This window comes from Acipenser ruthenus, chromosome 25, assembly GCF_902713425.1.
Source record: "Acipenser ruthenus chromosome 25, fAciRut3.2 maternal haplotype, whole genome shotgun sequence".
NCBI classification, from domain to species: Eukaryota; Metazoa; Chordata; class Actinopteri; order Acipenseriformes; family Acipenseridae; genus Acipenser; species Acipenser ruthenus.
Window position 1 is genome coordinate 23,600,602 of NC_081213.1, and position 15,352 is coordinate 23,615,953.

General features: G+C 39.5%; 1 protein-coding gene across 3 annotated transcripts in view; it reads right to left on the reverse strand.

Annotated features, from left to right (window-relative positions):
* Positions 1-15,352, reverse strand: part of LOC117963405 (receptor-type tyrosine-protein phosphatase gamma-like) — a 183,967-nt gene that overhangs the window by 136,301 nt on the left and 32,314 nt on the right. For all 3 annotated transcript variants that reach the window (XM_058999679.1, XM_058999677.1, XM_058999678.1), the window contains exon 2: positions 10,066-10,173. In XM_058999679.1, the coding sequence (XP_058855662.1) occupies positions 10,066-10,173 (108 nt within the window). The remainder of the gene's footprint in view (positions 1-10,065; positions 10,174-15,352) is intronic.

The following is a 15,352-nucleotide window of genomic DNA, read 5'->3' on the forward strand; positions in this document are numbered from 1 at the left end:
ACAAATCAAAATAATTATATACCGTACAGGCAAAAAGAAAGTGAAGGGGTTAACCTGCACTGGGCAAAATAAACAAACACTTTCAACAAACACTAACAGAGAGAAAAAAAAAACACACAACAACAACAACAACAACAACAACAACAACGGGCGCTTATTGTCTTCTGGGAATAGTGGTTCCAAATCAGCAGAAATGTGGACAAAAGCTACAAATCCTGTCATCCGCGCATGTCAGCAACTTTCTGTCAAGTTTTTAAATTTGTCCTTTTTTCTTGCATTTTAGACAATATTTGAGTTTAATTTAACATTATAATATAACAATGCTACACAATTTTATATATATATATATTATATATATATATATATATATATATATATATATATATATATTGTGAAGTACTTTGTTCTTTCCAACAGGTGTTTGTCACTTTAATTATACACGAAACAAGGGTAGTGCTCTTTAAACGCCGTGGCGTACGTTTATTTAGCAAACTGTTCAAACAAAAACACACAAAACAAAACCTAGCCTTTCTTCAGGCGCTAACTAAACTGAGTAACAGAAAGGCTAACTAATGCAGGGCAGGGTAAGCCTGTTCCCCTGTTTAAACTAATTCGCAGAATCACCTCAGCCAAATCACCGTCCAGAACTCCGTTGTCAAGGATCGCCGTACCTTTATTTTGTTATAAGAAAACCTTTTGTCCAACACGCTTGTTTCACCACTTCAACCCTCTCCCGAACACACAAACTGAAGCCCTTTTTAACCCCGACCTGATCACTTCCATCTGATCAGCATTTGCCGATTAATTATACAATTAAACACTTGTTACATTTGTTTCAACACAGTGTGTGGCTACCCCCCATGGTCCTAAAGCCTCCAAATTACTGTCTGGTACATACACATCATCACATACCCTCCCCCTCTGCACGATCCCGTGGGGTCGGGCATACAAGACTTCTGCTGGCTGCGGAAACCTAGACAGGAAATCAGCATTTATGTGCTCTTTACCTTTTCTATGTATTAAGTCAAAACAGTAAGGCTGTAACGTTAAAAACCACCTGGTTATTCTCGCATTCTTGTCTTTCTGACGATACATCCACTGTAATGGGGCGTGGTCTGTAACCAGTGTAAATCTCCTTCCCCAGAGATAATACCTCAAAGAGTCCACTGCCCACTTGACAGCTAAGCACTCCTTTTCTATTGTAGCATATGCTTTTTCCCTTGGGAGGAGCTTTCTGCTCAAAAATAAAACAGGATGTTCCTCCCCCTCACAGGACTGTGATAACACTGCCCCTAAACCCACTTCCGAAGCATCTGTTTGTAATATAAACGGTTTATCAAAGTCAGGACTTATCAAAACAGGTTCAGAGCACAGTGCTGATTTCAAATCTAAAAATGCCCGTTCAGCCTCTGCTGACCATTTTACCATGTTAGACGTGGATGTTTTAGTGAGATCTGTTAAGGGCACAGCTCTTGAGGCAAAATTTTCAATGAATCGGCGATAATAGCCAATAAGTCCGAGAAAGGCTCGGACTTGTTTCTTGTTCACTGGACGGGGACAAGACAAAACAGCTTCAATTTTGTTTTGCTGTGGTCTAATTAAGCCACGTCCGAGTGAAAATCCCAGATACTTTGTTTCCTGCAGAGCGAATGCACACTTCTTTTTATTAGCTGTTAAGCCTGCTTCTCTTAACGATCTCAATACCGCTTCCACCTTGTATACATGAGACTCCCAATCAATGCTAAAAATGACCACATCGTCAAGATAAGCTGCTGCATAGTGACTATGTGGCCTGAGTACCCTGTTCATAAGCCTTTGGAACGTGGCTGGGGCACCATGCAGACCAAAGGGCAACACTGTAAATTGGAATAAACCCTGTGGAGTTACAAATGCTGTTTTTTCTTTTGACTCTGGTGACAATGGCACCTGCCAATAGCCTTTGGTCAAGTCGAGTGTGGTAATATACTTGGCTTTTCCCAACCTTTCTATCAATTCATCCACCCTCGGCATTGGGTACGCATCAAACTTTGATATTTCGTTCACTTTCCTAAAATCCATACAAAATCTTATAGTTCCATCAGGTTTTGGCACCATCAATAACGGGCTGCACCAGTCACTATTTGATTCCTCAATTACTTGTAATTCCAACATCTTTTTTATTTCTTTAGCGAGATCCCCCTGTTTAGACTCTGGAATTCGAAATGGTTTCACTCTGACTCGGGCTCCTGGAGGGGTAATGATACTATGTGATATAAGATTAGCTCTCCCTGGCAAGTCTGAGAACACGTCATCATTTCTATTAATTAGTTCTTTAATTGCAGTACTCTGTTCCGCGGTCAAGTGTTCACCAATTTTCATTTCAGTTGCACTTGTCCTAACCGGCAACTCAGGACCCAGTTCTAAATCTTCGCACTGTACTGTGCCTACTAAAGGTTCCCTGTCTACCCACGGTTTCAGCAGATTGACATGGTAAGTCTGGTATGGTTTCCTGCCAGTGACCAGTTGACATTCTGGGCAAGCTATACAAAACCGCTCTACATCCTTATAGACTCCTGGCCAATGAAAACGCATCATTACCCGGTCTCTAGTTTTCTGTATGCCTAGATGCCCTCCTAACAGATGACTGTGAACCCGCTGTAGTATTAAACCTTTAAACTTACTTGGCAGCAGTAACTGTTCTAACCACTCGCCACATCCAGTTCTAGTGACCCGATACAAGAGATCATTTTTAACAATGAAATGTGGTATAGTTACCGTGTCCCTATTTTCCCAATAACGTTCGTCCGGTACCACAGCTTGATTAAAGGCATATTGTAGATTTTTATCTTCTATTTGTTCTCGTTTGAAGTCCAAAGGGGACATTGCTAGCTCATCCCACATCTCGGGGAGGTTTTCTTCTAAACTTCCTAACGACTCAGATTCCCTGTTAGGCTGCCCTACACGCGTTTGGGGGTCTGCACTTTTGCTTGTATATTTCCCCGCATGGAGCCTTTGCGGTTTAGCTTGGGTCCTATACTTTTGACTTCGTGTCTTCCTGGTTTTTCCCGGTTCAGCTAGTACCTCTTCGTCAAACGGAAACAATTCAGACAATTCTTGGTTCTGGCCACTAGATGGCCCTGCCTCCTTAGTAGCAACAAAAACCTCTCGTAACTGTACTAAGCGAGCAAATTCGGCACAATCACGACCCACAATCACTGGATAAGGAAGTCTAGGTAACACTCCCATTTTTAACTTTACCTCCTGGGAACCTATTTTTAGATTTACTGTGGTAGCTGGGTAGGTTTTAATATCACCGTGGATGCACATTATTCGTACTTCCGCCTGGTCTGTAGAAAAGTGTTCCCCCACCAGGTCAGAGGTTATTAAACTCTGCCCACAGCCTGAATCTAACAAAGCTACTGTGCTTTTATCGCCTATTGTAACAGCAACCACATACTCTGTTTTTTGTGAACTGCAGGAAAACACGTTATTAACCGTAGTCACTACATGACAGTCCATTGACTCTACCGTCTCCCTCTTGGGACAATTTCGGGCAATGTGCCCCCAACCATCACATTTAAAACATTGCACCCTGTGATATGGCAAACTCTGCATTTCATTCCACAATGTATTCTCCCCTGCCCAAGGTCCCTTCACGGTTCTAGACCGCTCTTCAGCGCCCCCTTTTTCCCAGTCATTCTTACCGGGATTCTCGGCGGTGCGTTGTTTCGGGCTTGTGGGGCGCCAGTTGCTTTTGGCCAAACGGGATGTGGGCTGGGCAATTTCCAGGGCCGTGAGTTGACGCTCGACCAGGGCGATTAGTTCATCGGCGGTGTTTGGACTGCCCCGTGCCACCCATTTTCGTAAGTCCACTGGAAGGTTCCTCAGATAATGGTCGAGGACCAGTAGTTCCACAACCCGCGCTGAGCTATTCGTCTCTGGTTTAAGCCACCTACGGGCTAAGTGGATTAAGTCAAACAGCTGTGACCTTGGTGCTTTTCCCTCTTCATATCTCCAAGAGTGGAAGCGTTGAGCCCTCACAGCTCCGGTGACCCCGGCTCTCGCCAGAATCTCAGCTTTCAGAAGATTATAATTAGCTGCTTCTGTTAGCTCCAAATCAAAATAAGCTTTTTGAGCATCTCCACTCAAAAAAGGCGCAACAATGCCAGCCCACTGCTCAAGTGGCCAAGCCTCACGCTCGGCGGTCCTTTCGAACGCCAAAAGGTAAGCTTCCACGTCGTCTGCTGGGTTCATTTTCTGTAAAACATGGCTAGCTCTTATAGGACGTGGTCCCGCAGAAGCTGCTCCCCCCCGTTCTCCAGAATTCATCTGGATCCATAGTTCTCTCCACTCTCGACGATCCTGCGCTGCTTGTTCTGCCAGGACTTTGGTATGCTCCTGCAAAGCCGCTGTTGCTTGTAGAACTGTTTTAAGTAATTCTTCCATGTTGCGGGGTTCTCAACGAAAACAAAGCCCCACTTCTGGTACCAAATGTGAAGTACTTTGTTCTTTCCAACAGGTGTTTGTCACTTTAATTATACACGAAACAAGGGTAGTGCTCTTTAAACGCCGTGGCGTACGTTTATTTAGCAAACTGTTCAAACAAAAACACACAAAACAAAACCTAGCCTTTCTTCAGGCGCTAACTAAACTGAGTAACAGAAAGGCTAACTAATGCAGGGCAGGGTAAGCCTGTTCCCCTGTTTAAACTAATTCGCAGAATCACCTCAGCCAAATCACCGTCCAGAACTCCGTTGTCAAGGATCGCCGTACCTTTATTTTGTTATAAGAAAACCTTTTGTCCAACACGCTTGTTTCACCACTTCAACCCTCTCCCGAACACACAAACTGAAGCCCTTTTTAACCCCGACCTGATCACTTCCATCTGATCAGCATTTGCCGATTAATTATACAATTAAACACTTGTTACATTTGTTTCAACACAGTGTGTGGCTACCCCCCATGGTCCTAAAGCCTCCAAATTACTGTCTGGTACATACACATCATCACAATATATATATATAAACACACACACAGTGCCTTGCAAAAGTATTCAGACCCCTGACCAATTCTCTCATATTACTGAATTACAAATTGAAATTACATTGAAATTTTGTTCTGTTTGATATTTTATTTTTAAAACACTGAAACTCAAAATCAATTATTGTAAGGTGACATTGGTTTTATGTTGGGAAATATTTAAGAAAAATAAAAAACTGAAATATCTTGCTTGCATAAGTATTCAACCCCCACACATTAATATTTGGTAGAGCCACCTTTCGCTGCAATAACAGCTTTAAGTCTTTTGGGGTAAGTATGTACCAGCTATGCACACAGTGTCGGAGTGATTTTGGCCCATTCTTCTTGGCAGATTTGCACCAGGTTGTTCAGGTTGGTTGGACGACGCTTGTGGACTGCATAAGTATTCAATCCCTGTGCTGTGGAAGCTCCCAGTTTACACCGATGAAAGAAATTGCCCTAACGAGGACACAGTTACCTTACCATTGGCCTCCACCTGTGAACCATTAAAGTTGCTGTCACATTTTCTGGATAAAAACCCCACTGTTGAAGGATCATTGGTCAGGCTGTGAATCTGAAGGAAAATGAAGACCAAAGGGTAGCAGTGTGGAGTAGTCGTTAGGGCTCTGGACTCTTGACCGGAGGGTCATGGGTTCAATCCCTGGTAGGGGACACTGCTGCTGTACCCTTGAGCAAGGTACTTTACCTAGATTGCTCCAGTAAAAACCTAACTGTATAAATGGGTAATTGTATGTAAAAAATAATGTGATATCTTGTAACAATTGTAAGTTGCCCTGGATAAGGGTGTCTGCTAAGAAATAAATAATAATAATAAATAATAATAATAATAATAATAATAATAATAATAATAATAATAATAATAATAATAATAATAATAATAATAATAATAAAAAGAGCATTCTACAGAAGTTAGAGATAAAGATAAAGGGTACAAAATAATATCCAAGTGTTTGGATATCCCAATGAGCACAGCTGGATCAAGTGGAAGCTGCATCACACCACCCAGGCACTGCCAAGAAAAGGCTGTCCCTCAAAACTCAGCGCTCAAACAAGAAGGAGACTTGTGAGAGAAGCCACAGAGAGGCCAACAATCACTTTGAAGGAGCTACAGAGTTCAGCGGCTGGGACTGGAGTAAAGGTGCACCAGTCAACCACATCAAGAGCTCTGCATAACACTGGCCTGTATGGGAGGGTGTCAAGAAAGAAGCCGTTACTCAAAAAGTACCATCTGAAAGCACGTCTGGAGTTTGCCAGAAAGCATGAGAGTGACCCAGCTGCGATGTGGGAAAAGGTTTTGTGGTCAGATGAGACCAAGATAGAGCTTTTTGGCCAAAACTCAAAACGCTATGTGTGGCGCAAACCTAACACTGCCCATGCCTCAAGACACACCATCCCTACAGTGATGTATGGTGGTGGCAGCATCATGCTGTGGGGATGCTTCTCATCAGCAGGGACTGGGCATCTTGTTAAAAATGAAGGAAGAATGGATGGAGCAAAATATAGGGAAATACTGCTAGAGAACCTGCTTCAGTCCGCTAAAAAACTGAAGCTTGGGAGGAAATTCACCTTTCAGCAGGACAATGATCCCAAGCACAAGGCCAAAGCAACATTGGAGTGGCTCAAGGACAAAAAAGTGAATGTCCTACAGTGGCCCAGTCAAAGTCCCGATCTCAATCCCATTGAGAATCTGTGGCACTATTTGAAAATTGTGGTCCACAAGCGTCGTCCAACCAACCTGAACCACCTGGAGCAAATCTGCCAAGAAGAATGGGCCAAAATCACTCCGACACTGTGTGCAAAGCTGGTACATACTTACCCCAAAAGACTTAAAGCTGTTATTGCAGCGAAAGGTGGCTCTACCAAATATTAATGTGTGGGGGTTGAATACTTATGCAAGCAAGATATTTCAGTTTTTTATTTTTCTTAAAAATATTTCCCAACATAAAACCAATGTCACCTTACAATAATTGATTTTGAGTTTCAGTGTTTTAAAATAAAATATCAAACAGAACGAAATTTCAATGTACCATTTGTAATTCAGTAATATGAAAAGAATTGGTCAGGGGTCTGAATACTTTTGCAAGGCACTGTATATATGCAAAAGTCTGGTTTCCTTGTTTTGTTTTCTTTGTATTACAAATTGCTACCACATCTTGCCGTCTCTCAGAATAATCACTTTAATTCTAACTATAATCTATAATATAATTTGCTAAGCAGGGAATGCATTTAATTATTGGACCACAGGATGTAATTTTTCTTGACTTAATTGGCCCAAAATGGGCTGCCTATGGATTTGTGATCAAATCAGACCTGTGGGTTTAAAAATCGGAGAAATTAGGATCGAAAACTAATGAACTAAAGAACCACTTCAATTCACAGTTCGGGAAAGACATTTCAATACACACAGTAATGTGCCCAGTTAGAAAGAGGAAAAGGCTTTAAGCTCTGCAAACTTCAAGACACAATTATTAGATTAGGATAGACTGAATCAAATATTTTAGGTCACAAATAATATCAACTGTATTGCTCCAAGCATGGCTTAAAACAAATCTTGTTGACACTGCCTTAATATTGTTCGAGCACAATGTGGCAAGATAATTCCTAAAATGTGATTCATCATGTACAGTATGTGTTAAAAATGATAGTGGGTGTTAATCTGCAATTATAATTAGTACAGCTTCAAGGACTACAGAAGCTGACTATTTCTTCATGTTATATAAATTTCTACCATTGATGGGAGGGGATGGGTCCCCAAAGCAATTTTTTTGAATTAAAAAAGGCTGCAGTGGTGAATAATGAAAAAAACACCCAAAAGGATAGCTGGCAATGTAATCACATTTTCCATGCGACCCTTTCAAATTTACTTAATGTGGATTAAGTCGCCCGAGGAAGTGTCATTCCGTGAGCCCGTGGGATTTCTTCAGAAATTGTTAAAACAAAAACATTGTGTGTTTGCTCACAGCAATCCAGTACAACACTGACGGGACCATCTCAACTGTCACTTTCTGCCATTTGAGATTCATTTGAAAACGTGTGATAATATGTGTCAGGCATATTTTATAGTTTAAACAGAGGAGGCAAAGATTATATGATGTAGGCTATTTATTAAACATAGGGACACTTTAGGTTGATCTAACTTCAATGTATAAGGATAAGACTCATCAACACAAAGATCTTGGGTTTGACATTAGTCAAATATTAACAGTATACAAAACAAGTACTACTTTATACCTGAACACTTTCTTGTCTCAACTGACCATCACCCCACAAACTGCAAATTGTATGTATGATGTCTGCACTCATTCCAAATGGTTCTACATTTGTTTGCTCCAACATTAAGATATTTATTCTCGGAGAAGACATTGTTCTTTGGACACTTGCCTGTGCTACGTGACTCAAGAGAAATGTTACTAACTTTTCAACTTAGTACCAGATACTGAACCACAGAAGGAGGTGGAACCAGCAGGAAGATCTATGTGACCTGGTTTTCCTTGAATCAGTAATACATACAAATTGCCAAGACAACAAGGCCTTCTCCATGCAAGTTCAAAGATGCAAGACAGCAGTAAACATATTTAAGACTATATGCATTCTCTGTATTTGGTTGCCGCTTGACCATTGCAATAACCTTCAGTATAAGTCGTTTAGGAGCTACTGGTAAATCATTTTTCTTCCTCCGTCGTTACATTCACTTCATTAGCAGCCAGAGTAGCAGGGAAACGCTCTAATTAATTCTCACTAATCAGGAAGAACTGTGGTCAATTGACAACTATGGAGTCACTATCTTCTCTACACAAAACCAAACAGATTGACCATTTTCCTCTCTGGGGCAGGAGATTCATCAACTCAGTAAAGTAGTACATAATTCTGTTCCAAAATGCCTCATAATATTATTCATCAGGAAACAAGACTACATGCTGGCGTTACGAGGGTAGAGAATGTAAACTCTAGAGCACCCATTTTCCACACAGTGTATTTTTATGAACTGCAGGAATCATAATTAAGTAACAAGTCCTTTGCAACTGCTGCAGCTGAAAGGGGTTGCAGTAATGGACTGAGACAGGCTAATTCTGCTGATGTGATAACCACCTTATATGGCCGTTCTTAAAACACTGTCCTGAAATGATTATGGTTTGGTTTGTACACTACAAATTACTGTTGTCCTCAGACATAACATCATTAGATATTGAATACATTCGTTAGATCAGAACAGTTAGATAACCACTGTTAAGTTAATTAATAGGGATCACCACAGTTGCAAGGAGTACCGATAAATGTACTGCTTTAAAAATAATAGGGCTGATTTTCGAAGCCTTTTACTCCAAAGACTAAATTACTAATTTTTTTCAAAAGATGATAACTCCTGTTAAACAAGAATTTTAAGGCAGTTGAAGTAATAATTCATTTTTTTTCAAATGGTTGAAAAATATTCTTGTTACATTGTGGAGTAAAAAGCATTGAAAATCAGCCCCAATATGTTTTGCCCTTTTGGTACAAAATGGTATAAAGTCAGGATGGAAGCTTGTAATATGAGAGAACATAAGTTTCTCCAACTCTATTACATCAAAAAATGCCATCACTTTCTGAAATTCAGAGATTTCCCATCAGGCAATTTCAGTATACATTCTTCAGGTCAGACTTTATACATGTTTAAACAAACACTGCAAATCAGAGGCACATACAATGAACAGTATGGACAGGATGAAGACTTCGAACAAACAGACTAATTAATTTAATGAATAACTAAACAAACAGATAATGTAAAGAAAAAACAAACATTCAGGCCCACAGGCAGTGCTAAAAAGGGCCACAACATATTGTAAAAGATGTATTACCCTATTTGCCATATTTAGCTCTGAGGGATAACAAAAGCCATGTTTTTTAATTTCTCACCAAAGAAACATTCATGAAAAATCCAAACAAGTCTCTGAAGCCAAGACTTAAGAAAGGCAATGTAAACAACCCTATGTGGGGGGGTGGGGTGGCTGTTAATAATCCCAATCACCAGAGGACTTGTTTACTTGTCAGGCTGACAGTCCCTCTCACCTGAATAGGCCCAGTAGGGATCTCCAGATGCCCTCCTCCTTCTCCCTAGCCGAGCAGCTCTTCCAGGCTGCTTTCCTTGTAAAGATCCAGGCTGGCCTCCTGTCAAAGCTAATAAAAAGAAAACAATGTTAGACAAATACATTATATAGATTTAAATTGTTTTTTTTTTGTTTTAATGAAAACCAACTGGCGCATTTAAAAACACAAGTGAAAAACTATTTTAAATGTAGCAGTCAATAAACCTGTATTTGTCACTTAATTCTCTTAAGACACTGACATGCAAAAACACACAAAAACCTTTTCATTGGAATTTAATTTATTCACTGCACTGAAACCTCCAGTGCTTGCAACATACAGTGCAGGCCAAGTAATCTATCTTCACTCATGCCAATGTATTTATTTTTAACAGTATGAAAACACAGAGTGGGATGACAGTTTATTCAGTGCCAATTAATTTGCTTTACTGTTCTTTTAGTTACTATATTTTTAACACTTATGAATCTCACTGTACATGTCTGTACATAATTCCATTTGTCAGTTCCAATAACCAGCCCAGTTTACTTTGGGATACTCTGATGTGATGAGGACTGAAAGTATTAGGCTGGAGTCACTTGAGTAGACTTCAGTTTACTCTGAAAGCAATGCAGTGTGACAGTACCTAGAGTTACTGCCATTTTGTATTTCACAGCACACACAGGGACCATTGCACTCAAAAGGGACAAACCCATTACTGCAGGAGATGAAATGCAAAACAAATAGCATAGTTTTATAGCATAAAAACTATAGTACAAAATATTTTTTTGGTATAAAATATTGGACTTCTAGAGGAACAAAACACTTTCAAGGACACAATACAGTACATGTGGATTATAAACTTTATAGAATGGCAGGGTTTCTTTTTAGAGTCAGCAGATCTAACCATGTGTTCTTATAATGACACTGTCCCATCTTTTGTTTTTTGTTTCCCTCAGCTGATTTTTTGGGGATATAAGCTCAAACGTACCCGTGCATGCCAACGAAGGCACATTCTATGGCTTTTCTATGAATTACATTATTCATTTCCAATGTTCTTAGAACAGAAAATGTAAGTATGCCATCCCTACTTTTTTAAAAGCTCCTGCCCAATACATCGGGTTTGTCTCAGTCTTGTTGCTCATTTTTATTAAATCTGTCTGCGCCACCAAACCCCTACTATCCCTTTCTAAAAAGAATATAGTACACTTCAGACACATTCTTTTAATAGGCCTTAAAGAATAATAATAAAAATGTCTACAGCATTATTTTGCACTCTAAAAATAAGCTCACCCAAAGCCATTACAGAGTCTACCAGAAGAAATGATTAATATTATATTCGTTAAACAGTTAATAGTGGCCATGCTAACTCTTTTAATACAGGATCCTGTCTACACCCAGTTTTATAGCTGGGTGTTACCAATGCACACCATGGTGTAATGAGTTGCCCAGGATCATACAGTAACGGGGCTCAGCTGGCATTCAAACTACAATCAACCACTGCTAGGCAACAATTCTCTGCAAGAAATAAATAGGTTTTCAATCTGAAGCTAATGTAACAGGGGGATGGGATGCTTCTTCAAGAAAACAAGGCTACTTCAGAATGTGTTTGAGTATTAATTCCTTTATAACTCAGCACTGTACATCTTTCATTTTCAAAATAAACGTATTGAAGCTTTTAGAAGACACCAGGCTATAGTTTGTAGTCTTGTAAGGATAAATGTATGACAACTTTATATTTGCATTTCAATAATAACATTAACATGGTTTGAGCAGCATGACAATAATACTGAGACCTGTAATTGGGAAAACATAATGCTTTAAAAAGTCAGCAATTTACTGATTAGCATAAGTGTTATCCAAATATAGATCCCCAAATTATACCGTTGGTTGGACCGTTATGCACAACAGGCTGGACTGCGACCAGCTTTGATCTCCTTCAGCCCCAAAGTTAGCCAATACAAAAAAGTCACCTTTTTTGCAGTGCTGTAGCCAGTATATTATTGAATACATTTATAAACACTTACAAAATCAGAGAAGAAAATGAAATGCAGGACATTAAAATGTCTTCAGAAGTACTACAAAAGAAATGTAATACAAATGGTGCTAGCTTTAATAGTAAGTTTTATTAAAGTCTTAATGCTGAGCATTTCAGTACTAGGTATGAGTGTTTGAGCTATCCAGGGTTCTGTGACACAACAGCATAGATAAATTAATATCCCGGCCCCTGCGTTGTAGATAGTATGGTTGCTTTGCAGCAAGACCAATGGGGTGAGTTGCTGCATAAGGACTGTGACAGAGAAAGAATGAATCTTGGTTATAAATCTCCCTCCCAACCTGTAAGGCTGCTTCATAAAGGGAACAGAGTGCCCCGGACTGGATGGTCAGACAATTAATTCCATGGGTTAGGTGGAAGTCAGCCATCTAGAAAGGGGGTGGAGCTACGATACACCAAGTCATCGCTCCAGAGGGAAAGCGATGTGGCAACCGCGGATTGGAGGAGAAACGGTTGCACTCGCTAACCAATGGGGCGTGACTGACGGTACAAAAGGGGGCATGGCTAGGTGATCTATTCCTTTGTAATGGTTAAGAGAGAACCGCTGAATGACGAGTGTAAAGTAACTGAGTGTTTCGTTTGTCGCTACAGGCCAGCACAAAACCGGACACCACTTCACCACTGTGCACGAGTAAATTGTATTTCACCACAAGCATTACAGCACTCACTCTGGACTTGTGACCGTGTCTGTGTTTTGTGTGCGTTTAATACTGTGTTTATTATTTCGGGACTGAACCCCGTGTTTATTAAACCATGCAATACACATCATTGTGTGCCAACCCTCCATTTTACTGTTGTCATCAGACAGTACTTTTTTTTGGTCATTGTCTTGAGCACTGCATCACCTCTACACCTGCACACTGCAAACCACTTTGCCACAAGGAGTGATTAGGTATTATTTATTTCCGTTGGGGGTCAATGATCATGTAGCTAGTGAGAACATTGATTTTAAGCCTTGATTAGTAATCTTCTGAATAGAGACACAATACACAAAAAGAAAACATTTGGAACATAGTTATTTTATACAGATTATTATTTTTTTTTGATTTGTCATACATTCTCAAACCTTCAAAGCGAAGCCCAATTTGGTAACAAACTGTCTCAGATAAAGTACTCCAACAGCCAAGTCCTTCACACAAGATTCTGTCCTTCCAAATCAATAGGTCTACCTCTCTCAATGATAAGTCAAGAAACTATTGAATCCTTCATCTTAAGTAAGGATTACAACAGAGAATCCATTTTACATACACTTAACCTTCATTTGTTGTTTTCTTCTTTTATTTTGTTGCAGGAAGGACACACACACACACACACACACACACACACACACAGAGTAATGACTGAAAGCGATCCAGGGCAAAACGTCACTCGAGTGACATATCAATTCTCATTAGCATTCTTTAGATCTCACTCCAATACCTTCAGCTGAAGGACATTCACGTTCTGACACAGTAACACAGTCTGCTTTACATTCCTGCAAAATAGTCGAGGTAACATCTGTCGGCATCAAATAGCCTGAATTTTCACAGATGATGTTAAATTGACAGTGCCCCCTTTCTGACAGACTAATGTTAGGAATACTAAACATAGAAAAAACTGACATGTTCTGCCAAGATCTGAACCCTACCGTGGTGCAGCAGTGCATCGTATGCCAAAATGTTGCGTCTACAATCATGATAGTATGTGCAATATCAATAAAAGACAGGTGTGGTTTGAAAGCTGTCATATTTATTTATAGTTCATATTTTGACTCCACGTTTAACCGTTTAACGACATCAAGTGAAAACCAAGATACTGTTCTGTACAAAAGTAATCAAGTGAAGCAAACAGGAAGTGCAAGGTGTCTCCAATTATCTTCTTTAAATAGCTGATAGTGGGCGCAGAACTGAAGCAAGACTGCAATAGAGTTAGCCATTGCTATCTGATATTCAACACAAATGTTAAACATCATATCCAAGTCAAGAATACATTTCACAGACATCTCCCTGCATTTGTCAAAACATGCTTCGATTTTTCCCAAGAAACATTAAAGTAAATGTTAAAGCAGATTTTCCAAAAACATGAAACAAAGAAGCCTGTTATTGAAGGGTTATCATCCAGGCTACTACGTTAGGAATTAACGATGAGCCTCCCTTCAGATGCATCAATGCCTCCGTGATCTTCACTATTTCCAGGAAACTAGTCTATTAAAACATTTTTTTTAAACTTTATACTACTTGACTTGCAAAATCAATACAGAAAAACAAGAATAAAAATGTAAAAAACATAGAGCACAGTAGTAATGTGCGCCCTTGAGATATGTACAAAAATCTGAAGCATTTTGAAATACAGTAATGCACTGTGAAACGTATTCTTTCAGTGCAATTACACTTTTAATAATAGTACTGCTTCAGTTCTCTGGGGAATGCATTTTTTATTCCACTGTGTTAGCAAAGGAACTGTCAGATCTTATTAAGGATAACCAACTAGATTCCATGAATGTTACATTGCATATACAAATTAAGAAAGGGACTGAGGAAAATGAACATCTCACATAGAAACATCCTAAATGAGGAATTAAAACCAACTTCGCGATTTGCAGAAGTTGCCCCGTAAAGTGTGCACAGTTCAAGCCAAGAGGAATGAAATGAAGCGAATACAGAGCTATATCAGAGGATCTCAAAGGTCAATGAATCTATAACGATCTACAGCAGATGTGGTTTTGAAAGAACTAAAGGGAACACGATGGGTATCAACTACTTTACAGAGTAGCATTACTGTCAGGAACAGCGGTCGTTAACATATAGTTTATCTATCATGGCAAGTTTTACCACAGCAGGAAAAATGCACTTTAAATTATTCTATTAAAACAACTACTTTTGACTTGCATGTAAAGATGCTATATTACAAGGGATTCAGCCCCCAAAATGTATATCATAATGCTACAAAATCCAACAGGCATATTAAAACCAGAAGGAAATAATGTGTATGATGCACAATGGGGAGTAGTTGAAGAATCTGAAAAGAAAATCAGCCGGTTGTGATGCACTGCTGAGCATAGAAACCTCATGTGTGGTATATTTACTTTACCAGTACCAACCATGACTGTTCAATATAGGGTTATGGTATTTATTCTTGAAGTACTGTGCCTGAAAGCCTAAAGCAAAAAATAAATATAACACATTCTAACAAAGTCTTCTGGACAGGAATTTAACGTTTGTTTGAAAAAATATAGCAGGC